We start from the raw sequence: 22,376 nt of genomic DNA, 5'->3' as shown, positions 1-22,376 counted from the left end.
ACAGGTCACGGGCAATAAAGAAAAATTCATGGAAGCCTGTGACCTGTCTATGATTTTTACTATAAATATCTGTGACAAAATCTTAGCCTTAACTATAATCTGTGGCTATTTTATATTTAAACTAATGCTTCCTTCATAATTTCTGCAACAGAGCATGACTACTCCGACAAAGGCTTACCAACTAAGGTCTCGTCTGGTGCCACGAATAAGCCCTGAAATCTTTGTCTGTGATTCCATGGATATTCAGAGTTCTGGGGAGGTGGTGGATAATATTTTCAATGAGCCAGTTCCTCCGGAGATGAATGAACAAGCTTATGAGGCCATTGCAGAGGAGCTCAGAATGGTGCAGGTAAATCTTCAGAATAAGAGTGGAAGTGCATATGTAATTGGGTTTTTTTTTTTGTTTTTGTGTTTTTTACAAAAGCATGTTTTGATAGTCCATTGAGTAATATCATCTTTTCACCAAAAATAACTTTGGTTTTAATCTAACAATTCACTTATAAAACCAAAGTAAATGTTTAATAAATATTTTAGTAAATTATTGTAATGCCTAGTAGCATGCTATGCTGTACTGATGCACCTTTAGCATTTCCAGTGTAAACTCCACTAAGAGAGTTGGATATTTTAATTCAAACTTGTTATGCATTTTCTCTATCTACATATTATTCATTTATATTTTGTGAGAAGTCTTAGTTTAGCAGAAATGGCACACTCCAGGGCATTTAAACCTGAATACTCAATCCAAACTATTCAATCACAGGGATACTCAGGCAGAGGGGCCACCATCATTCAAAACTGTGGCTTAGTTCAAAGGTAGAAGAGACTGCATTATTTGAGAACCTGTTTAAAACTGTGTAAAACCTCAGTACTTTTATCCTTCTTTTAAATTTCCTGAAAAGAGATGCTTTTGCCATAGAAGAGCAAAGCAAAGTTTCTGAGATAATCTTGATAATGTGGCTCTATTTTCATTAATACGAAAACTTGTATATAACAGAATTCCTTGCTGAACTGCCCTCAAACATTTCAGATATCTCACAGATATTCCCAGAAATCTCTAGTCCATTTTTGTCTATTCTGAAGAGCAATTTGATGGATCAGGTCCCTCCATTTAAACTTATACACACATACTTAAAGTTAAGAATGTGCATGTTTGCAGGATTGGGTCCCAGGTTTGTATTTTGCTTTGAGGGATTTCCCAGAGATCTGTGGTACTGATAAACCAATAGTTATCTTTCTGAATGTCCTTGCTTCAAGCCATAAAGACTTAAAATAGTCAAGATTTTTGTATTTGGTGTACACAGAAGGTCTGACCATATGCCATATGAAAATAACTGAAAGAGAAGCTTTCTAATTATGCATGTCTGCCATGGTACAGGAACAACTGAGCACTCTTCAAATCAAGCTGGATGAGGAAGAAAGTAAGAACATAAAACTTCAGCAACATACTGATAAACTGGAGCATCATTCTGCACAAATGCAGGAGGTGAGGTAGCTGTGTAAATCAGTTTTTCGTGAGAGAGTATATACAAAAGATGTGAATATCAGTCACATTTCTCAACTATTTTCTGGCCCCTCTTTAGTGAATTACTTGGAATTTTAAGAGGCAAAACTGCTAAAATTATAACACCAGAACTGAGCAGAAAGACCAGCTAGACAACAGCCAGCATCGGTGCTTTCTAAAACTTATTTTGAAATATTTAAAGCTGCTTGATCATAGAGGAAAAGTATAAATGGCGAGGCACCCAAGATACCTACGGGTGGTGTTTTTTGCCCAATTTCATGATGTGTGGTAAATTACCAGTTGTCTCAAAAAATATTTTCCCTAAAATTTTGCAGTGCTAAAAATACACCTAGTTCTAGCTGTGAACGAACAAAAGTGTCATTACTATATATAAAGTTTACAGGTCCTCTTTCTTTCTTTTTTCTATTTGTGGATCTACCCAGCCTAGCTAACCAAAACTAAAACAGTTGTGTGGAATATTTTTCTGCAATATATGCACAATGCACTGTGTAACACATACGATACAGCACCCCTATCTGTGACTGAGTTAAGTCACTTAATCTCTTCAGCCCCCTTACCTCCCTAAAGTGGTTATCTATCTCATTAAGGGTTTGGGAAGATTGTAGAGTTCACTGAAGACAAAATACGCAATTTAGGTGTGAGGAATTATTCCACTGAGTTATACAATTCACTTTTGTTGATAGGCAGAGCTTATAAATGGTGATCTCACAGTAAAATTAAGGTATAGATTTTAGGGTAATGCCATAAAGTGGATAACATGCTCTCTTTGTGGTATAGTGGGAGTTGTAGTGGAAGAGTAGAAAAGATTAGTGTGGCAAAGGGAAGATGGGATTGACAGAGAAGAGCATCAGTCTTCCCCCATGCTTCCATTACTTCAGCTTGGGAGCAGATATGAAGTTCAAAATTGTCAGGTGAAGGGTACTTAAAGTGAGGCTGATAGGTCCTTTTTTATCTCAGTTTGCTTCCTCAATTACCTCAATAGTTCTTCTTGCTCTATGGGCTTCCAGTTTACTAAGCTATTCACAACCATAACACACTTGAATGTTCAGGACTCATGTGATTGGTTTGATTATAAATATCCAAAATAACTTTCTCAGCATACAGAGAAATGCATTTTACATAGTCAGAGCTGGAAAATACACAACACATAAAAATATTTCTATTATTTCAACTATGATTTATACGCTCCTATACTCCCCTTCCATTTTTAAATTTTATTTCTCTTCTAAAGCTATTCTCATCAGAAAGAAGTGACTGGAATAAAGAACAGCAGGAGCTTCTTGGACAGATAACGTTTCTCAAAACACAACTTCAAGACACTCAAAGCAAGACTGATAGTAAGTCTGTGTAGCACTGAAATGCGGTGTGAATTTCTCAAGAGGTTTAATGTTTTGAAGCTACTATGACAAATACTGAATAACTGCTTTGGTTGTGTAATGATATATATAATTCTGTCCTATGAGTAATTTTTCCTGTCCACTGTTGATCAACCTGCATAGTTGGTCATAGAGTTTAAGGTCAGAAAAGGCCGCCAGATCATCTACTCTGACCTCCTCTATATCACAGGATCTCCAGTTATAGACAATGGAAGGAGACGATTCATCCTAAGTGAATATGGAATATTGTTTTAGAAGGTTAAAATAATTTAAAATAATAAAAAGGAAAAGGGCGCACGATCATTCTACCAAATTACAGTCCCAAATTCATGAGCAAGTTTTAACCTTCCTTCTTATTTGTTCCCTTCTATCATTTTAAGTTTTTTAAAAATGTCTTCACTTGTCTTAACTCCCACTGGTGTCTATCTACTAGAATGCCTGCATTATATTCTGAGGGCATAGACCTAGCATACCTATATATTTTTAACATTTCCAGTTAGATTGGTTAGACAACTAGAAATATAGTAATGTTTGAACTCATTTTCCTGATACAACTAATATAGAAGCTGTTGGACTTTTCTTTTTCCATACTTCTCATACATGATTAGCTTAGAATATTTAAAACTCACAAGTGTGGTAAACAGGTGAACCTACTTAAGATGACTTTTTAAAATACAAAATACAGTAAAATGTGAGAACACTTAAACAATAAGCAAATTCTAAATCTACTCTCAAGATTACAGTGCCTATAAAATTAAATTGGGTTAACATGCATTTAGTTTACAATTCTGACTTACAATTACATGCCCCCCTCCTAGCATCCTTTTGATTCTGTGTACACTTTTTCTACAAGTCAGTACTTCACTGACCCTTCTTTACCTCTTTTTTTTCTCCTTAAGTTTTTTTCCCCACAGTTTTTTGAGGAAATGGCCATTTTTACTGAGAGTTGTATGTAGTTTTGTTTAATTTTCACATAAGATTTTTCAACATCCCCGATATTGCATCTGCAAGTGAGCATTTTTATAAATTAACAAAACTTCATACATTTCTGCATGTTTTTGACAGTATTAAAAAGTGAAGTCCATGACTTACGCATTGTCCTGCAGTCTGCAGACAAGGAGCTGTCTGTTGTAAAGATGGAGTATAACACCTTCAGAGAAAATCAAGAGAAGGAAATGAGTCAACTCTCTATGAGACATATGGATGTACAACTCCAACTGGATAATGTTAGGTATGTGGTCAGTTCCTTCTCAGTGGAAGTTTCTAAGCCTTCCACATGAGAGTGCATCCAGATTCTTAATTCTATGCTAATATGTGCTAACTTTCACTGTAAATAATCATTCCTATAAAGCAGAGCTCAAGTTAACCACTGTATTTTTTGGTACATACACACACTGCTTTTACAGGCTCAACTATTTCCTGTATATTTAGAAGATAGGGGAAAAAGGTGGTGAAATTAACAGAGACTACAGGGAAGCCTCCTTAATTTCAACATTTGTGCCCATAGAATTTTTCCTTTGCAGTAGAATCTCAGAGTTACGGACACCTTGGGAATGGAGGTAGTCCGTAACTCTCAAATGTTCGTAACTCTGAACAAAGTGCAGTTCAGGCTCAGTAGCTGACACTCCAGGCCAGGCTTCAGCAGCAGCTGAGCTCCCTACTGAGTGCTGGCCTGAGTCTGCAAGCTTGTCTCCCTCCCCTGGATATATATATGTGTGTGTGTGTGAGAGAGAGAAAACAGTGTGTCCCCCTCCCCAGGGAGGGGAAGTAAAAACAGTGTATCCCTGTCCTCCTTCCAGTGGGGGTGAGGGCTGGCAGGGATGAAAGCGCAGACCCCAGTGCTGCTTCTGCTCAGCTGGCTCCAGCTGCCTTGGGCTGGCAGCCCCAGCATCTTGCTGTAAGTGGCTGCCCCTCGTGGGGGAGGGGGAGGGACAGGCAGCCCAAATGTGCCTACCTTTAAGATGCAATACAGGCACAGTACAGTATTGCTTTTTTTCCTTTCATTTATTTATTTATTTATTTGTCTGCTGCTGCTGCCTGATTGGTTACTTCCAGTTTCACATGGTGTCCCATTGACTGGTCAGTCCATAACTCTGGTGTTCGTATCTTTGAGGTTCTACTGTACTTGTGATTTTTCCAGTAAACGTTCTGACCTCCCTTAAGTAGAGTGAATTTGCTGAGGAAGCCTGTTTTTTTTTTTTTTCAATTCTTTAATGCTAAAATTAAAAGCCTCGCTCTAGTTTGCCCATGATGTCACTGCTTCACATTGTTGTGTGCATCGAAAAATCCATATAACTAAAATGAAAACATATATTTAAAATCAGTTTGTTCAAAGGTTGACAATTCAGGATTGAAAATCTTTCTGTACTACATGCTATAATTGACATTAAGTGCTATTAGGAGCAGGAAACTGGTAAGATTTTATTTACCATTCAATAGCAAGTGATATTAAACAGGCACATTTGCACTAAAGTAACACAATTTCAGTGCATGGGAAATCTTTTCCATTAAGCAAGATGACAAGTGGTCTTGACTGCATTATTGCATCCTATTGGGATTACATCTTATGTGGCATGTGACATCTTCTAAGCAATATATTGAAGACGGAGAACCATGCATCAAAACTGATGACATGGTTTCACTGTTGTGCCTAATTAAATATTAAGAGACTGACCCTTTTAGAGGTGCTCTAGTAAATACCAATCTACCAGCTCTGTATTAGTTTTATGTTTCGTAACCTTTGTCAGCAGGTGCATAGCCCCTCTAATTTTTTACTTTTAACCTTTATAAGTATTAAGTGACCTAAATATTCCTCAAGCTAACAGTTTAAAAGAAAACAAATCAAGCTATACAGTATGCAGAAAGCTCTTGTGAGACAAATAACCTATACATGGGTAAGAGAGAATGTAACTGAATAAACATGTGTGAATGTTAATATGTTAATCACTACCATCAGCAGATAAACAATGACTGATGGTGACTGAAGTATCACTTAAAACCTATCTCCTAGAACTGGAAGGGACCTCGAAAGGTCATCGAGTCCAGCCCCCTGCCTTCACTAGCAGGACCAAGTACTGATTTTTTGCCCCAGATCCCTAAGTGGCCCCCTCAACGATTGAACTCACAACCCTAGTTTAGCAGGCCAGTGCTCGAACCACTGAGCTATCCCTCCCCTTGAAGGGTGTAAATCTTGGCTCTTTTTAGAGGAAAGCAGCAGTGGCTGTACGTCCAAACCATCACAGCCTCTCTCCCACTATCTCCACCAATGCCCCTAAAAACCAGGGATTTGGAGCAATTAAATTTTTGAATTGCTCTGCTCCAGCTCCAGGCAAAAACCTACTGGTCCGCGCTCCAGCTCCGGGCTCCGCTCCAAAGCCCTGCTTAAAACACTTGAGGTGTCACTTAATATTTTGGGAGTTGTGATAAAAATAACATAACCAAAGCCTGTAAGTCTTGACATGACATCCATTTTTTATAAAACAAGACTGTACTCTGTAGATTATTTATAGCTTTTAAAATATAATTATTTTGATTGTCCAGTACAAATTCTTGTTTTCTAATAATGTCAAAAAAAAATTTTATTGAAGGCTAGAACATGAAAAGATTCTTGAAGGAAAATCAAGTCTGCAGGATGACTATGACAATTTACAGGAAGTAATGAAGTTTGAAACAGATCAGCTGAAGCAACAGCTGGAAGACAACAAACAAGAAAGTGAAGCACTGAAAACCGAGCTTCATGTAAGAAAGCCAAACCTGTTACACAGTATAATCGCCAGGGCCGGCTCTAGGATTTTCCCCCCCCAAAACAAAAAAAATTTGGGCGCCCCCCCCCCCCCCCCCCCCCGTTTTTAAATTACCCCGGCCCCGCCTCAACTCCGCCCCTTCCCCAAATCCCCAGCCCTGCCTCCTCCCCCCAGGCTCTCAAGCCTAGGAGGGAGGGGGAGAAGCGGCGCCCGCACCACGGCCGCTCAAGATCTCCCCCTCCCTCCCAGGATTGAGAGCCTGGGAGGGAGGGGGAGACTCCGAGTGGCTGCGGCGCGCGAGTGGCAGCAGCAGCGGAGGTGAGCTAGGGCGGCCGGGACACATTTTTAGGGGCGGCATTCTGGCGCCGGCCATGCTGCCCCTAAAAATGTGCCGCCCCAAGCACCAGCTTGTTTTGCTGGTGCCTAGAGCCAGCCCTGATAATCGCACCTCTCATTTAATCAAATTATGTAACTCATCTCATTAAAATGACATTACCAATGTTGGGCCAAAAAAATTCCCTATTTTGATAGTGGTCCTATCTGAAGGTGTTACTTCCAGAAGTTTATTTAATTTTCCAGCCGATTCTTGAAACCATTGGTTATAAGAAGACATCCAATCACATTATGCTAAATTTCTGTTGTCTACCAAAGAAATCATTATCATTTGACAGGTCTTGATTAAGATGGGCTAGTTGGTAAAGAAACTGGGCATTGCTTTTGAGATGAATATTGGGAGGAATACCCTGGAGATTTAGATTTCAATTCTGGCTAAAAGTGGCATCTCTGAAATATTTGAAAGTTGGTGCTTTTATACATTGGCAATAATGGTCTTGTCATAGTTATTTATTACTTCTTGATGTTAGATCATTGTCCTGCCATCTAGTTGCTGCTTTCCTTGAAAACCTTTCACAGACTTCAGTGATTGCAGAACACAGCAACAAGGCTGCTCAAGGGCTTTTGTAAATGCTTTTGCCTCCTTTCTGCATTGTATGCTGGCTACCTGATCAGCATACTTGTTTCAAGGTCTCTCTTTTGGCATTTAAAGAAATAACTGACAGACTGGAAACTATACATTCCTTTTTAAAAATAACACTGTTTAGTATTACAACTGAAAAAAATTAAAACCTAAATTGAAAATTGTGTTAATTTGTGCCCCTTAAGTCTTAAATAATTTAGGATCCTATCTAACCATAGGTCTGCTATCTCTCATAATGACAACTGAGGTGGTTGGCACTAGAATTGCTGACTTGTCAGCATGCACTAGAGTTTACCTTTAGAATTATTCAGGGCAAGGTTCAAGAACTCTTTGTTTCTGTTTTGTGTATGCTTTATGTAGCATTTTGAGTGTTATTTTATTTTTTCTTCCTCCTTTCTAATCTTTTGGTTTTAAATTATTTTTTTATAAATATTATATTATTATTATATATATGTTAATACCAGATATCCAAAGGCCTCTTAACAGAAGAGTTTAAAATATTTTTATCGATACACTTCAAACAGAATGTTATAAAAAATTATATTATGTGTTTTAGAATCTTTTGGAACTTTTGGAAACAGAAAAAGGACGTAATCAAAAACTAACAATGCAATTACAAGAAGACAAAGAAAACAATTCAAAGTGAGTGGTGTTGTGGGTTTGATTTCCAGTTGAAGTCAATGGTTTCATTCTATGCTAAGCTTCATTTTTTTGTAGCTCTTGCTATGAAATACATTTCTTTTTCCAAAAATAAAAATGCAAACCTTCTAAATGCATTGCTGTGGAAAATCTTCACCTCTGAGTTAACTGCCAGGAATGAATTTGGCCCAAAGACTGGTGAGTTCTTTAAATATCTGAAATCACTATGCATGGTGTATCTTTTTTCATGTATTTTGTAATTGCCATTATCTATCTCTTGATATAAAGAGAAAAATGTTTTAGTATCTAAGATATCCGTTCTCTTTCTAAAAAGAGAAAACAATAAGAAACCAATAAGGCAACAATAACACCTTAAGTTCACCTGAAAACACCCATTCAGAAAAGCTTGTTAGAGATTTTTGTCCCCAGGCAGTATAGCGATGATTACTTGATGAATTTTTAGTCAGTGTCTTTACCCACTAAAGACAGCACTACTTCTTCTTTTTAATTATTTTTAATGAACAGTTTCATTATAAAAATGTTCTTTTGTATGTGAAAGGTCTAGCATCAGCTGCAATGTATGGCTGCAAGCTGAACCATTAGTTTTTTTAATAGCATTAATCAGCTGGTAGTGAAAGAACCTTTAGAACTAAATGGGACCCAAGGCCAGCCTACATAGTTAGTTCCTTGTTCAAGCTGTCTTTTCTTATGTTTTGATTAAGTCTCTTACAAGAAGAATATTCCTTCTCTTCTAGAGAACTCTTGAAAGTACTTGAAAATGTACAGCTGGAAAAACAGTCCTCTGAAATGGTGACACGATGTGAGCAGCAGGTATAAAAGCACATTTTGACAATTGGGTTTTCTTGGATTTCCTGTATATTAATGGCAATAGAACTTTTATTAAGCTAACTGTTTAAAGTTTAATAGCAAAACAAATTCAGTGCTTTCAAGTCTCAGGAATCACAGTTGCTTTTTAACTACTATGATACCTTTTAGCCCCTCCAGCATATTAAGCAGTACAGCTGTCTCTCTTGCGTTATTCCTAGTGTTACGTTTATACTAAATGTACATAAGAGATAATTGAGGGCTTTTTCCATAACTAAAATAAAGTTTCTTCCAGGAAGCAAAGTTGCAAAAATTAGAACAGAATCTGGCTGCTGCCGAAGAGGTTATTGCTTCTCTGGAGAAGACTAAAACTGCTGACAAGGTAGTTACTTTTTATTGTTGGTTCACAAGTTCTGAAAGAAATTGACTTCTTTGCAGCAGAGCTGGAAGCCAAGCCCTTCCTAACTGTGATAATAGGTGAAAAAAGCTCTCATACATCTAGCACAGGGTCTCCAAGACAGCTGGGGAAAGAAGGCTGGCACAATGCCAGAGAAAACGGTGGAGATATAAGGGGACAGCTGGAGAGGGAAGACAAAAGGGAGTTGTGCTGTCTGCTGGACAAAACAGCTAACACAAGCTCATGAACGTATCACCTGTTGATTGACAGGGAGTTTCTAGTCAGGCTCATCTGCTGAGGAATTGAAATTATAAACCATAGGAATGACACAGTAAGAATCTCACTGTAATTCTTGTCAGTAAAATCAATCCATGTTTCATTTAAGATAGCTACCCCAGTTTTCTGAAAGCTCCTTTGGTGAATAACTTTTATCATTGAGTGTAACATACATTTAAGAAATTATATGGGAACTCATTGTCATGGATGGTCAATCAATTCCTGACTTGCTCTGCTTTCATAACAAAGGAAAAACTTAGGGAGATTGGGTGGAGTTGGAGGGAACTGCCACACTAAATCCAGAGTCCAGTAATGGTTTCTTGAAGATGACTCACTCCATTAAGTTTCCACCTGCTTCTTACAGCAACATTCATAACCTTCTACCAGAAGAGGATCAGAGTGGAACTAAACAGTTTTACTACAAAATAGTCTTTTTCCTTTTAACCTTGGAATAGTAAATAAGCTATTTAACTCTTGTATGAAACCTTAGGGTAAAGAAAGGTGCTTTTTAACATCAAAAATTGTACTGTTCCTTCACACTCTAATCAAAGTAATTAAAAAAAAATTCCAAATATTTTCTTCGTTCAAAGTGAAATATGGGCTAAGCAAAAATTATTTAAATAGTGACAAAGTTCAGTGAAATTGGGGTTCAACATTTTTCTTCTTTTGCAGGAGGTTGTATCTGACTTGATGAGCCAGATCCAGGAGCTTAGGACATCTATTAGTCACAAGACAGAATCCATCGATGGACTGACAAGAGAGCTGGAGGACGTAAATGTATGTTCCGTTTTTGAAAAGATGTGGGGCAATGTTGGGTATCACAAAAATGGAATGGAATGCCAGGCTGAACACTTGCAATTACATATTTTATCATAAATGTGGAACAGCGTAATTTGCTGTAGGGTGAGTTTCTTTCAATTTTTGTTATATTCTTCTGAGCAGTTTATGCCTAGTGTGGTCTTGGAAACTGAACTTTTTCCACATGGTGAGTAGACAGACATTTCTCTTACTGGACCTACTCAGTTCCTGTGAGCTTCAATCAGTTGACACATTCATGTTTAATTTTGTTGAGAAATTGGTGGTTTGAGAGATCAGTAAATGAAGCTGAAGTCACTGAGTTCATTTGTAGAAAGAAACTGTAGTTATGAGACAACTCCTAGGTTCCAGTCTTGCAAGCACACATGACTCAATAAGATTCTTATAATAAAGTTATTTGCTTGCATAAGTACTTGCAGGAGGTGGGCCCTTACTTACTAAATTGTGCTTTCTCACTGAAGCTGTGAGACTTTTGTCTTCTGCTTTACAGTGTGCTTTTTTTTTTTTTAAACAGAGGTCTTGCAGTCTTTTATACTTTGTTTTATTGCAAACTGATACAGCAACACATTCAGTATTTGACATGTACTGTGAACCCAAAAGGACCCAGCATAGAAATGAACATACAACTTCAGAATATGAACTATAATTTTTCTGTGTGCATATTACATCAGGTACATTCAGCATACACACTTATCCTATAGGAAATAGTTTTCTCATTGCAATCTTCATGGAAGATCTCAAAGTACTTTCCAAACACATTTATTCACAACACCCTTATGAGGTAGGTTAGCATTATACCTGTTTTACAAATGCTAGAGGTAGAGCCTTTGACTGACCCATGGTCACACAGGATATTAACAGTTCTAGGAAAGGAACAAGGCATGACTATCACTAATAGATATGATCTTAAAATAGTCAGATGACATTGAATTTATAATCTCAGTTTTAGTTCTGATGCAAAACCTTAGTTTGTGGGATTTAGCAAGCAGTAACACTTCTATTCACTGGACCTTTAGTATTGTTATCTCAGACAATTCTCTAAACAGTATTTTATAGTTCTGTCATCTCAAGATCCCAAGATCCAACAGCTGAGTTGCTTTTAGCAATTTTCTTTGATATCTTGCTTGCATTGTCATAGTCCTAAAACTTAACTTTGCTGTTTTCTTAGTGGAAGTATAATTCTGCCCTGGCTGCAAAAGACAAAAACAAAGCAATCATAGAGGATCAGGAAAGGCAGATTGAAGAGCTGAGAGAAGCCTTGGAGAGAAAACAGGCAGCTGATAAAGTTAATGTAAGAGTGCTAACATCAGTACCTTATTGTGATTGTTTCTGCTACAGATGAGTTGGACGTATTTGATTTTTTGTTTAAAGTATTTACATGGAATTTAACCTCACTTGGAGATGTCTGGGTATGGGAGGTCCTGATGCACGGGGGTTGGGTGGATGGGGAGCAGCTCCCTGTACTGTGACCCCTCCTCCCGCAGCTGAGGAGTGATGGGGGCAGAAAGTAGAAGAGGATGCTGAGCTTCCTGCAGCCTGGGGGAAGTTTCTGGGGGTGGGTCTGACACAGCCACAGCCATTCCTTGCACGGGAAGAGGAAGGTCCGTCCTCTCCTGCCTCCAGCTCAGCTGGGACTAGCAGCTGATCCTGGCTCAGGGTAGGAGCCATTGGCTGGGGTGTCCCCAGCCTTGCAGTGATTTACTTCTCCACCGGCTGCTCTGGGTGCTTGAAATGATGTACCTGTGCAACTAGGGAGTGGTGCGTGACTGCTCTTGCAGGTTCCCTTTGCTTCCCTGTCAGCCATTTTTCGGCAGGGAAGCAAAGAAATCTGCGGGGGACATGAATTATGCGCACACTCAGTGGTGCAGAATTCCCCCAAGAGTATACATAGTACCTCTATTCTGCAACTTAGCGCCATTCCTGCATCTACCAGAACAAACTGTTCACCTCTCAAACCTCCCTTCCTCTGCAAATAGATCTCCACTATGCGAGCGATCTAGGGAATAGTATAAGATTGCAGACTTCACTTTAGACCTTAACTAATTTGGGGTCTATATTACCATGTCTTTGTGAGGTGAATATTTACTTTAGTTCTGACCTTTATTTAAAAAAAAAAAAAAAAAAAGGTAGAGGGAAAGGGACCCTTGTAATTAATAAACCATTACTGTACACCACTTTACTCCAAAGCAGGTATTTTATTTCTGTTTATTTCGCTGTTCCTACATTTGTTTGTCCATTTAAATAAAACAGATAGAGCTCCTGTATGAAGACCTGAACCATACCACTGAGCAGCTAAGCAAGTTAACAGAGGCTTCTAAAAAACATGCGGTGTTGCTTCAGTGTGCACAAGAAGACTTAGTAAAGAAAGAAGCTTTAATTCAGGAACTTAAGGAACAGGTAAAATTTAGGAAGTTCCTCCTAAAGAGTCAGCTATTCATTTTTTTGAGAGACTTACATCATACATTGCCATCTACCCACAGTTCCCTAACTGGTTGCTTTTTGTTAACAATCTATTTCTCACTGCATTAGACAGTGATAATTTAAAGGATTTTGAACAAAGGTCTGGATAAGCTTTACAACCTTGCTAATGGGGAGTCCCAAGCTAGCACAAGTGTTAATTCTGAAGGCTTTGATTTTACATGAGAGTGGAAATAAAGACAAAGCAACCTGAAGTCTGAACAATACAAAACGGGGTTTTCTTTTTCCTCCTTGTCAGATGTGATAGTTTGTTTGTGGATAGTATCATGGGGGTAACTGATGAGCTGTCTAAATGATACAAAGTAAGAGGGTGATTTGAAGTCACCCCTAATATATTTTGGAGCACAAATATCCATCTACCTTAGGGTACATCTGTCCTGCATGCTCCTTACAGCAGTGTGTAGAGTACATACACTGCACACTCCCCTAACACGAGTATTAGTAGTAATGTAGATAGTGAGGCACTGCTTAGGTGAGTAAAGAGACACATGAGCACTCTCTCTATGTACCTTGTACGGGTTTCCATTCGCCCAAACAGTGCTTCCCTCATCTACACTGTAATGTCCTGCTGGAGCCTTTCCCCACCACAGGGAAAGACTCTGGCAACAGAGAAAGGCTCTGGCAAGAGGAGGCAGTAGGGAAAGGCTCTGGAAGCTCCCCACTGCCAGAGTGTTTCCCCGCTGCCTTCCCCTGCCAGATCCTTTCACTGACACATGTAACTATACACCGCAGCTTGATTTTCATTGTGTTGTGTACGTACCCTAAGTAGAGTGAGGCTGAATGCTAGCCAAAAAGAAGCAGATTAGCTGCTAACATAGTACCTTGTTTAAATGTTTTTAAATAATGTTTGCTTGGAGATCAACAAGGGAACAAGACAATAGGTACAGTAAATGTGGAAGAACTGTTGATACGAGAAAACATAGTGTGAAGTCTAATATATATAAGTACTCAGAATATATAGAGTAAACTTGCATACTTACAAGCTACTAGTTTTTGCTTTAATTCTTTCAACATTCTGTGAACTTTAAGCGCTAACTGAATTTTAATTGATTGGGCTTTATAATAGCTGGACAAAAAAACAGAAGAACTGGAAAAAAGGAAAAGTGACTATGAACTAAAAATGCAACAGTTAGACTGTTTTGTGGACTCTGCTGCAATAGCGCTGCCACAGGTATAGTATTTCATTTTAATTATGTATTGTAGTTTACTTCACTGAAGAAGCAAAGCAATGTGTGTGTGTTCGGGGTACAGAAATAGTGATGGTATATTGAAAAGAGTTGTATAGTCTATGAAATCCTATTTCTGTTTTGTAAGGTAAACAGCATTATTGCTGTTTGTCTCCTAGTTACACAGCATTAACAAGTAAAATCTTTTAATGTATACTTATGCAGTATAGGGAAGACTCCTCCTTCTCAGCATGACTGTTTTTACTTGTCAGAGTCCAAAAACTCCCCCTAATTTTGGTGTAAATCTGGCAAAATTCCTGGAAACTCAGGAGCAGGAAATAGCAGATCGGAGAGCTTCTGCAATTACTCTGGAACATCTTGTATCTGAATTAAGTGAAGAAAGAACAGCTAAAAATGACGAAATCCTAAGGCTAAAGGTAATGTGAAGTAAACAGAAAAGGTAGTTTTTAAGGTTAAAGTTAATATGAAATGTATAGACTATCCTAGTGGGTTGGTGTTTGGCACTCTGCACTGCCATGCAGGAAGCCTGCTCTTGATCTTCTCCTTTCCTGGGCTGGTAGCATTCTAAAGAAGCAGAGCAATCAGCTGATTGGAAAAAAAAAGAGTCTCTTGTATCACTTTGTTGCAATCTCTGTTGCTAATATACCAGCAACGTTGGCTTTCTGCAAAGCAAGCTTTGTTCACGCCTTATTGGTATGGGATCCATAGGTGTAGTTTGACTTCTGTATTTGGGGGGGGGGGGGGCTGTTACAGTCAGGCCAACGGGGCTGCATGGGGGGGGGGGGGGGGGGGGGGGGGGGCAAATTCTGAGCCTGCCTGAGGCTTGCTGTTTGGAGCGAGGGGGCAATGCCTTATCCCCAAATTATGCTCATGATAGGATCTTGACAGAGAATTTCTTATGTCTTCCATTGAACAGTTTCAGAATATTTGTTCCTTCTTCTGTACTTTACTGGAAATTGTTTACTTGGAAACGAAAACAAGAATTGTGGTGTAGTGTTGAAATAACGTGTTTTTCTTGCTTGGTTTAGGGACAGTTATGTGAACTGGAAAACCTGCGCCTGGAAATGCAGATATTAACAGAGAATAATAGGAACCTACAGAGCCAGCTTGAAGAGTATCAGAGAGAAAGGAAGAACCGGTAAAAGCTGTCCTAACCCTTAAGTGATTATGTAAACTAAATTGTAATTCTTTGTCTTTACTGCAAGTATGATATTACACATACTGTATCAGAACTAGTTAAACTAAGAAGACTCAATTAAACCTATTTTTATGGAAATGCTTTAATGGCCAGTAAATAGTATTGCCTTTGAAATTATAAATGATTACAGTACAACAATTAAGTTATAAAAGAAACAGGTTTATAACTCCTAACTATCTGTTCATGCAGCTTTTAACTGGGAAAAGTAATAGAATATAAACACTATCCATATTAAGAAAAATAGACAAAATGAAATGCTGTCCCAGTGACATCAATTGGAGTTTTGCCATTGACTTAAATTGAGTCAGGATTCCACACCTCATCTTTTGACAGTAAGAAACATAACTGTTTCTATGCTTTGTGCAAAATGGAAAGATGATTGATGAAAAGGCTTCGAACTGGTTCATACCCTTAGATGTAAAAAGTATGATCTTTGTCTGAATCTGCAGGCTAAGCTCTTAGTTTTGGACTTTTTTGTTTGTTTGTTTTTTCCCAAATCTTCATTTGTTCTGGTGTTTTTCTGTTTGATGAACTCCCTAGAGGTTTTACAAAGTGTTAAATATGAAGTTGTTTTGAAGCATAAATCAGTGTAATATGAGGTTTTGTCACTACTAATTATAAATCACTTAAGGAAAAAACTTAATGTAATAAAGGACAAGTCAGACGCAAAGGTGTGGCACCTTACAACTGGATATAAGGTAGGACCTGAATCTGCCTTTCCATTAGAAAGCATTGAAAATTAGAATATTACAAAGTTTTTCTAATTTAAATTCTATAACTGACAAATGTTCATGGCACAAAAATACTGAAACAGTGACAAGTAGTTGTAGAAGTGTCTTTGAATATTTTAGATATATTTCCACATAAAAAACTAGAACATTATTAAGGTTGCAAAGTCAAGAACTTAAAAGTTAGGAAATCCGAGAATTAAGGATGCCTGTGCAACTTTAATTCAGTTCCCTTGTGCCTATGTATTAGGATACCATTTTCCCATTATCGTATACTGTTTTTTTCCCCACAGGACCCCAGCCTCATTCGGTGCACAGAATAGATGGTGCACACTTAATGAGCAGTTATTCAATATTTTGTTTCCTCATTTTGCAATGTGGTGTCCCATGCCTCATTTACTGCACACTATTCAAACCCAGCTCTGAAGACAGATTTATTAATTTCCTCATGGGTTTTTCTGTGGTGCTCATCACTATAGTATCTGGTTGCTTCATAAACATTAATTTATTTTCACAACATCCCTATGTGTGTTGAGAGGGTATTATATCATCCCCATTTTACAGACGGAGCTGAGGCTCAAAGAGAAAGGTCAAGTACCAACTAATTTTGGGTGCCCAACATGAGACACGTGGACGTGATTTTTCAAAGTATGTAGCACTTAATATGTTCAAACCTCAGCTCCCATTGACTTTAATTGCAGCTGCTAGCACTCAGCACTTCTGCAAATCAGATCACAAGGTCGCAATCAGGCACCCAGTAAATAAGGAATATATAAGAAACTTTTCACAAGAGGTCAGTAACTTGACTAGCATCACACAGGAAGACTGGCAGGGATGAAATTCAGATTTCCAGGGCAGGATTCAATTGCCTTCCCTGTGAGACCATCCTTTCTCTTCCTGTACACATCTTCTGCAGTCTGAATAATAGGCCTTGCTACCAGCCCTGCCTATAGTATATGTATGTCTTCTCATATCATTTTTCTAAAATATTAAAGATAATCACAAGTGACTCATGAAAGGAAAATAAACACACTTTTTTACTTTCTGATAGTTTATCTTTTCTTCCAACTGTTTCTTGAGTGTTTTTGTTATCTCCTGTTAAACTCAAACGAGTCTCTAAATATTCTGAATAAAAATCATTTCCTCTTAACTGAGCAAGACCACTGAGTTCTCTTAGGAGGGAGTTGTTTTCCGCAATCCATATGGAGTATCAAAATTGTGGCAGCTAAAAATGTTTACTTGAAACCCTGAGGTTTATCATAAAGCTCTGTATTAGACACTTCTGTTCTTAAACCAACACTAAATGAAACTGTTTTTTAATTAAAATGCTGATTTCTCTGGACGTAGCAAAAATCTTTCTTTTGGAGAGAATGTATTTTTGGTAACTAAAACTCTTAAGAATATAAAAGTTTAAACTGCTTCCAGAACTATATTTTGTGATATATGGTAATCAGACTCTGAGCAAGTATTAAAAAAATTACAAGTATTACTAGTTTTTTCTGGTGCAGCTCTTGTGTTATAAATGGTTCCCTTTGCACATAAGAAAGATGAATTCTCATTCTTGGACTTCTACAGTGGTCACAAGCACTCTGACATTCAGCACCTAAAAGAGAGAGAGAAGGAAATTGCTGAAGAGAGACTAGCAAAGGTATTATATCTTTTTATATGATGTTCAATTGTTTTGCTGGTTGTAAGTGTTGCTGTTCATGTTTTGTTCTATTTCATATCAATGCAAAATTTATAGTTCTTGTGAATTCTAAAGGATACTGGGCCTGATTTTAATCTATCATTGCTTTTACATTGCTTTAACTTGATTGAATTCAACAACAGTAATGATGATTTACAGCAGAATAAGAGAGGAGAATGAGACCCACTGAGCTTGATTAATCTTCACCAGGACATAGAGGCCATGTCTACACTTACCGGGGATCAACGCTGCTGCAATCTATGCAGCGGGAGCTGATTTAGCGGGTCTAGTGAAGACCCGTTAAATCAACTGTAGAGTGCTCTCCGGTCAACTCAGGTACTCCACCAGAATGAGAGGAGTAAGGTAAGTTGATGGGAGAGCGCTGTGCATAGATCACGGCAGCGTCGAAGCCCAGTAAGTGTAGACATGGCCTCCATGTCCCGGTGAAGATGAATCAGGCTCACTGGTTCTCATTCTCCTCTCTTACTCTGCTGTAAATCATCAATACTAGGGCCCTACCAAATTCAGGGTCCATTTTGGTCGGTTTCATGGTCATAGGATTTTAAAAATCATAAATTTCATGATTTCAGCTATTTAAATCTGAAATTTCACGGTGTTATAATTGTAGAGATCCTGAACCAAAAAGGAGCTGTGATAGGTGGGGTTTACAAGGTTATTGTGGGGGAAGAGGAGGGGTTGCAGTACTGCTACCCTTACTTCTGCACTGCTGCTGGCAGCGTCACTGCCTTCAGAGCTGGAGAGCAGTGGCTGCTGGCTGGAAGCCCAGCTCTGAAGGCAGAGTCGCCACCACCAGCAGCAGCGCAGAAGTAAGGATGGCATAGTATTGCCATCCTTACTTCTGTGCTGCTCTCTGCAGAGCTGTGCCCTCAGTCAGCAGCCGCCACTCTCCAGCCACACAACTCTGATGGCAGCAGTGCAGAAGTAAGGGTGGCATGATAAGGTATTGCCACCCTTACTTCTATGCTGCTGCTGGAGGGGTGCTGCCATTAGAGCTTGGCACCTGGCCAACAGCCGTCTCTCTCTGGCCACTCAGCTCTGAAGGCAGTGCAAAAGTAAGGGTGGCAATACCAAGACCCCCCTGCAGCTCCCTTTTGGGTCAGGACCCCCAAGTTGAGAAACGCTGGTCTCCCCCCTGAAATCTGTACAGTATAGGGTAAAATCACACACAAGACCAGATTTCATGGTCCATGACACATTTTTCATGGCTGTGAATTTGGTAGGGCCGTAATCATTACTGTTGTTGAATTCAATCAAGTTAAACCAGTGTAAAAGCAATGGTAGATTTGAATCAGGCCCAGTATCCTTTAGAATTCACGAGAATTATAAATTTTGCATTGATATGAAACAGAACAAAAGATGTAGCTGGAGTAGCATAACTTAGGTCGACTTGCCCCGTAGTGGAGACAAGGCCGGAGTTGCAGCTTGTACCACTTTCCTCTCCTGAGGTTTCTGCCCAAAGAAAGCAATATTAAGTTACAGTGGAGGCTGCTCATGGCATGTGCTGAAAGAGCCCTGGCTACGCACTTCCCAGACAGTGCAGCCCAGTCTTAGAGCTGCACTGGCTGGTTGTGGGTCATCCAGTGGAGGGATTATGTTTACATAACAAGGACCCCATACCTCTTAATAGTCAGCTGTGAATGTTGGTAATATTAGCCACAGTAGTGTTACAGGATTATTTCTGGGTCAGAAAAGACTAAGAAGCTTGCTGTTAAATAATCAATTGTATATAAATGCTGTTATAACTTCTAAATTTTACAGATGTAACGCTTCGTATTTTGAACCTTTTTCAGAATAAAGCGATGGAAGAAATACTGAAAATTAGATCAGAGTAAGTTAAATATTTTTCATCACCCTGAAAACTGGATCATAAACTGCTTTAAATACTGAAAATAATTTACTTACATCTAAAAAAAGACATTATTTTCCAACTAACATTGAAGATGTGAACAAAAAAAGCTTAAAACCAGAAATCCTGTTTACCTTTTAAAATAAACATTCAGTTCTTAGCATTTTTTATCAGTAGGTGGCAGTAGCAGTTTCTACATTTGATACAAAGCTACTGTCTAGGTAAAGTGCTCTGAAATATGCTGAAACTGCATGAGGTTCTTTGAGTATGTGTCAGTGTGGCTTCCACAGTAGGGTATGCATGCACATCATGCATGTGAGCTCAATCTCTTGCATAGCCAGCCACATCGGTTAGGACCATGCATGTACCCTGTGTTTCCTTGTGGTTCCCATGCAGGGGCATAAAGGGCAGAGTGGCCTCGAAACTCCCTCAGCTCCTTACCCACCTGTGGCAGCAAGGTGAAATCCCAACTGTGTCCAATCCACTCAGGCTTTTGTCTAAACACCAAACTTACCTGTGAAAAGATACTCATCTTGTTTGATTTTTAAATTCTTCCTTTTAATTGGATGTTCCAAAAAAAAAAACAAAAATGGAAGAGATGATAAGGGAAACACACATACCCCATCCCTCCCTGTGCACCAGGGCGCAGTTGCACAGTCATTTAAAATGGTGGACACTCAGCCCTCTGTGCAGTGGCCTGATGCCCGTATATATATATATATATATATATATGGGTATAGGAGGTGTTTTCTTCCTCAGGGAAGCTCACCTCCCTAAAATATGCTCCGTCTGCTGCTGCATCTCCTCCCACATATGGAAATCCAGGGATGTGAAGCTCAAATAGCATCTCTTGGAGCAATCCATGAAGATAGCCTCAGACCTAGGGGAAGAAAGTGGAGAGACTTCTGCATCGTCCTGAGCCCCTTCTGGCACTGATCCGGCACGGGCTGATGATCCATTCCTGCCTAGGTGTGCTTTTGAGGATCCACCCTCACCTTTCGTCCAGCACCATCTTCACTGCAACTGTGTCAGATGGCACTGTTGTTCCCAGAGGAGGAGTTCTCCCTCTTTCCAGGCCTCTCGTTTCCTGACTCCACCAGAGAGACTGTAACAAAACCCTAGGATATACCCTAAGAACACCCAGTCCCGTGGACCCCTATAAGACTGGCAGAGGATAGGCCACCCACAATCTGCCACTGTGACCCTTCTGGTCATAGTGGGATCCACCATCCCACCAGTTTTGCAGTTGTGGCCCATCACATATCTTCATGAGGAGAATATCCTGGTCCCCCTCAGCATAACTATAGCAAGGGCCCCCTCACCAGAATCAGAGGAGCAACCAGGAAATCCAACAGGACAGGTCTGGGAAACGCTACAGATTCCTTCCCTGCCCAAAGAACCACGGGCTACTCTATGGCGCTCCAATCCCACTAATCCCCGGGGTGATTGCCAAAGCCAGATGAGATCGAGCCAAACTCATACTCATAGCTCTCTACAGGTGGAAGCAGTTCTGGCTGATGGACTTCCTGCATGTCAGCACAGCTTCCAATCAGGCGTACAGGCGGTCCACACTTGTCACTGAAGAAGGGACAAATATTCCATCCAGACGTGGTGACTCTATAGCTGATTAGCTGAGTACCTTGGAAAACGACTGCTCTTCACATGTTCAGGAGATCCTAGCATGAAACAGTCCACAAGGAAGACTTACTCCTTCAAGTGGAAGAGGTTTTCTATATGTATGATCCAACATGGCCTAGTGTCAAAGCAGGCCTCTGCACCTAAAATTCTGGATTATTTACTGCATTGGAAACATTCCAGACTATCCTTCAATTTGATCATGTGGTGGCAATATCAGTTTATCACCTTCTGATATAGTCACTTTCAATCTTTTCCTATTGAAGGTTTTGAAATTTCTTAAGGGCCTTATGCATGCTTACCCATCAGTAACAGACTCAGCCCAGCATGAAGCCTCAGGGCCTCCGAAAGCTGATGGGGCTGCCCTTTGAGCCCTCACACCATCTGACCCTTAAAATAGTCTTCTGATGGACATCATCTCAGTCAGGAGAATGAGTGAGCTTCAGGTGCTCATGGCAGAACCTCCATAACCTCATTCCACAAGGACAAAGGAGTTCTGAGACCTCATGCAAAGCTAATCTCAGTGTGGTGTCTGATTTTCACATAAATCAAGCAATCTCTGTTCTTCCCTAAGTCACACCCAGGGAGAAGAAACTGAACACTTCAGACATCTCATGCCCTTTAGTTACTACATTGACCCGACTAAATCTTGTCAACTGTCCACATGCCTGTTTGTAGCAATAACTGGCCATTCTAAAGACCTGGCCATTTCATATCAATGACTACATGGATAACTCAGTCACCATCATCTGTATTACCTGTTGGCGAATAAACCGCCCTCTCTGTCCATCAAGGCCTCTACCAGAGCTCAGGCAAATTCCTCGGCCTATTCTAAACATGCTGACATCCAAAATCTGCTAGGCTGCTTATGTGGCGCAATCTGTTTACATTTGTAAAGCATTGTGCACTGGATTTGGCTACTAGATCCCATGCCTTGTTGAAGAGAGCTATACACCGATCTTTGTTTTGATGCAGCTGGCATTCCTCATTCTCAACATCTTGAAGTTGATACTGCTTGCCAGTCAC

The 22,376-nt window shown here is 39.5% G+C and overlaps 1 protein-coding gene across 1 annotated transcript in view; it reads left to right on the top strand.

Moving 5' to 3' along the window:
• Positions 1 to 22,376, top strand: part of LOC112114402 (kinesin-like protein KIF15) — a 49,199-nt gene that overhangs the window by 21,336 nt on the left and 5,487 nt on the right. The window contains exons 17-32 of the mRNA XM_026663873.2: positions 152 to 349; positions 1,376 to 1,483; positions 2,754 to 2,859; positions 3,964 to 4,129; positions 6,486 to 6,636; positions 8,174 to 8,259; positions 9,012 to 9,087; positions 9,377 to 9,463; positions 10,427 to 10,531; positions 11,739 to 11,861; positions 12,821 to 12,967; positions 14,115 to 14,219; positions 14,487 to 14,651; positions 15,264 to 15,373; positions 17,737 to 17,809; positions 19,660 to 19,697. Of these exons, the coding sequence (XP_026519658.1) occupies positions 152 to 349; positions 1,376 to 1,483; positions 2,754 to 2,859; positions 3,964 to 4,129; positions 6,486 to 6,636; positions 8,174 to 8,259; positions 9,012 to 9,087; positions 9,377 to 9,463; positions 10,427 to 10,531; positions 11,739 to 11,861; positions 12,821 to 12,967; positions 14,115 to 14,219; positions 14,487 to 14,651; positions 15,264 to 15,373; positions 17,737 to 17,809; positions 19,660 to 19,697 (1,844 nt within the window). The remainder of the gene's footprint in view (positions 1 to 151; positions 350 to 1,375; positions 1,484 to 2,753; positions 2,860 to 3,963; positions 4,130 to 6,485; positions 6,637 to 8,173; positions 8,260 to 9,011; positions 9,088 to 9,376; positions 9,464 to 10,426; positions 10,532 to 11,738; positions 11,862 to 12,820; positions 12,968 to 14,114; positions 14,220 to 14,486; positions 14,652 to 15,263; positions 15,374 to 17,736; positions 17,810 to 19,659; positions 19,698 to 22,376) is intronic.

This window comes from Terrapene carolina, unplaced genomic scaffold (assembly GCF_002925995.2).
Source record: "Terrapene carolina triunguis isolate 2854851 unplaced genomic scaffold, T_m_triunguis-2.0 Scaffold34021, whole genome shotgun sequence".
Taxonomy (NCBI): Eukaryota; Metazoa; Chordata; order Testudines; family Emydidae; genus Terrapene; species Terrapene triunguis.
This window is presented reverse-complemented; position numbering and strand designations above follow the sequence as displayed.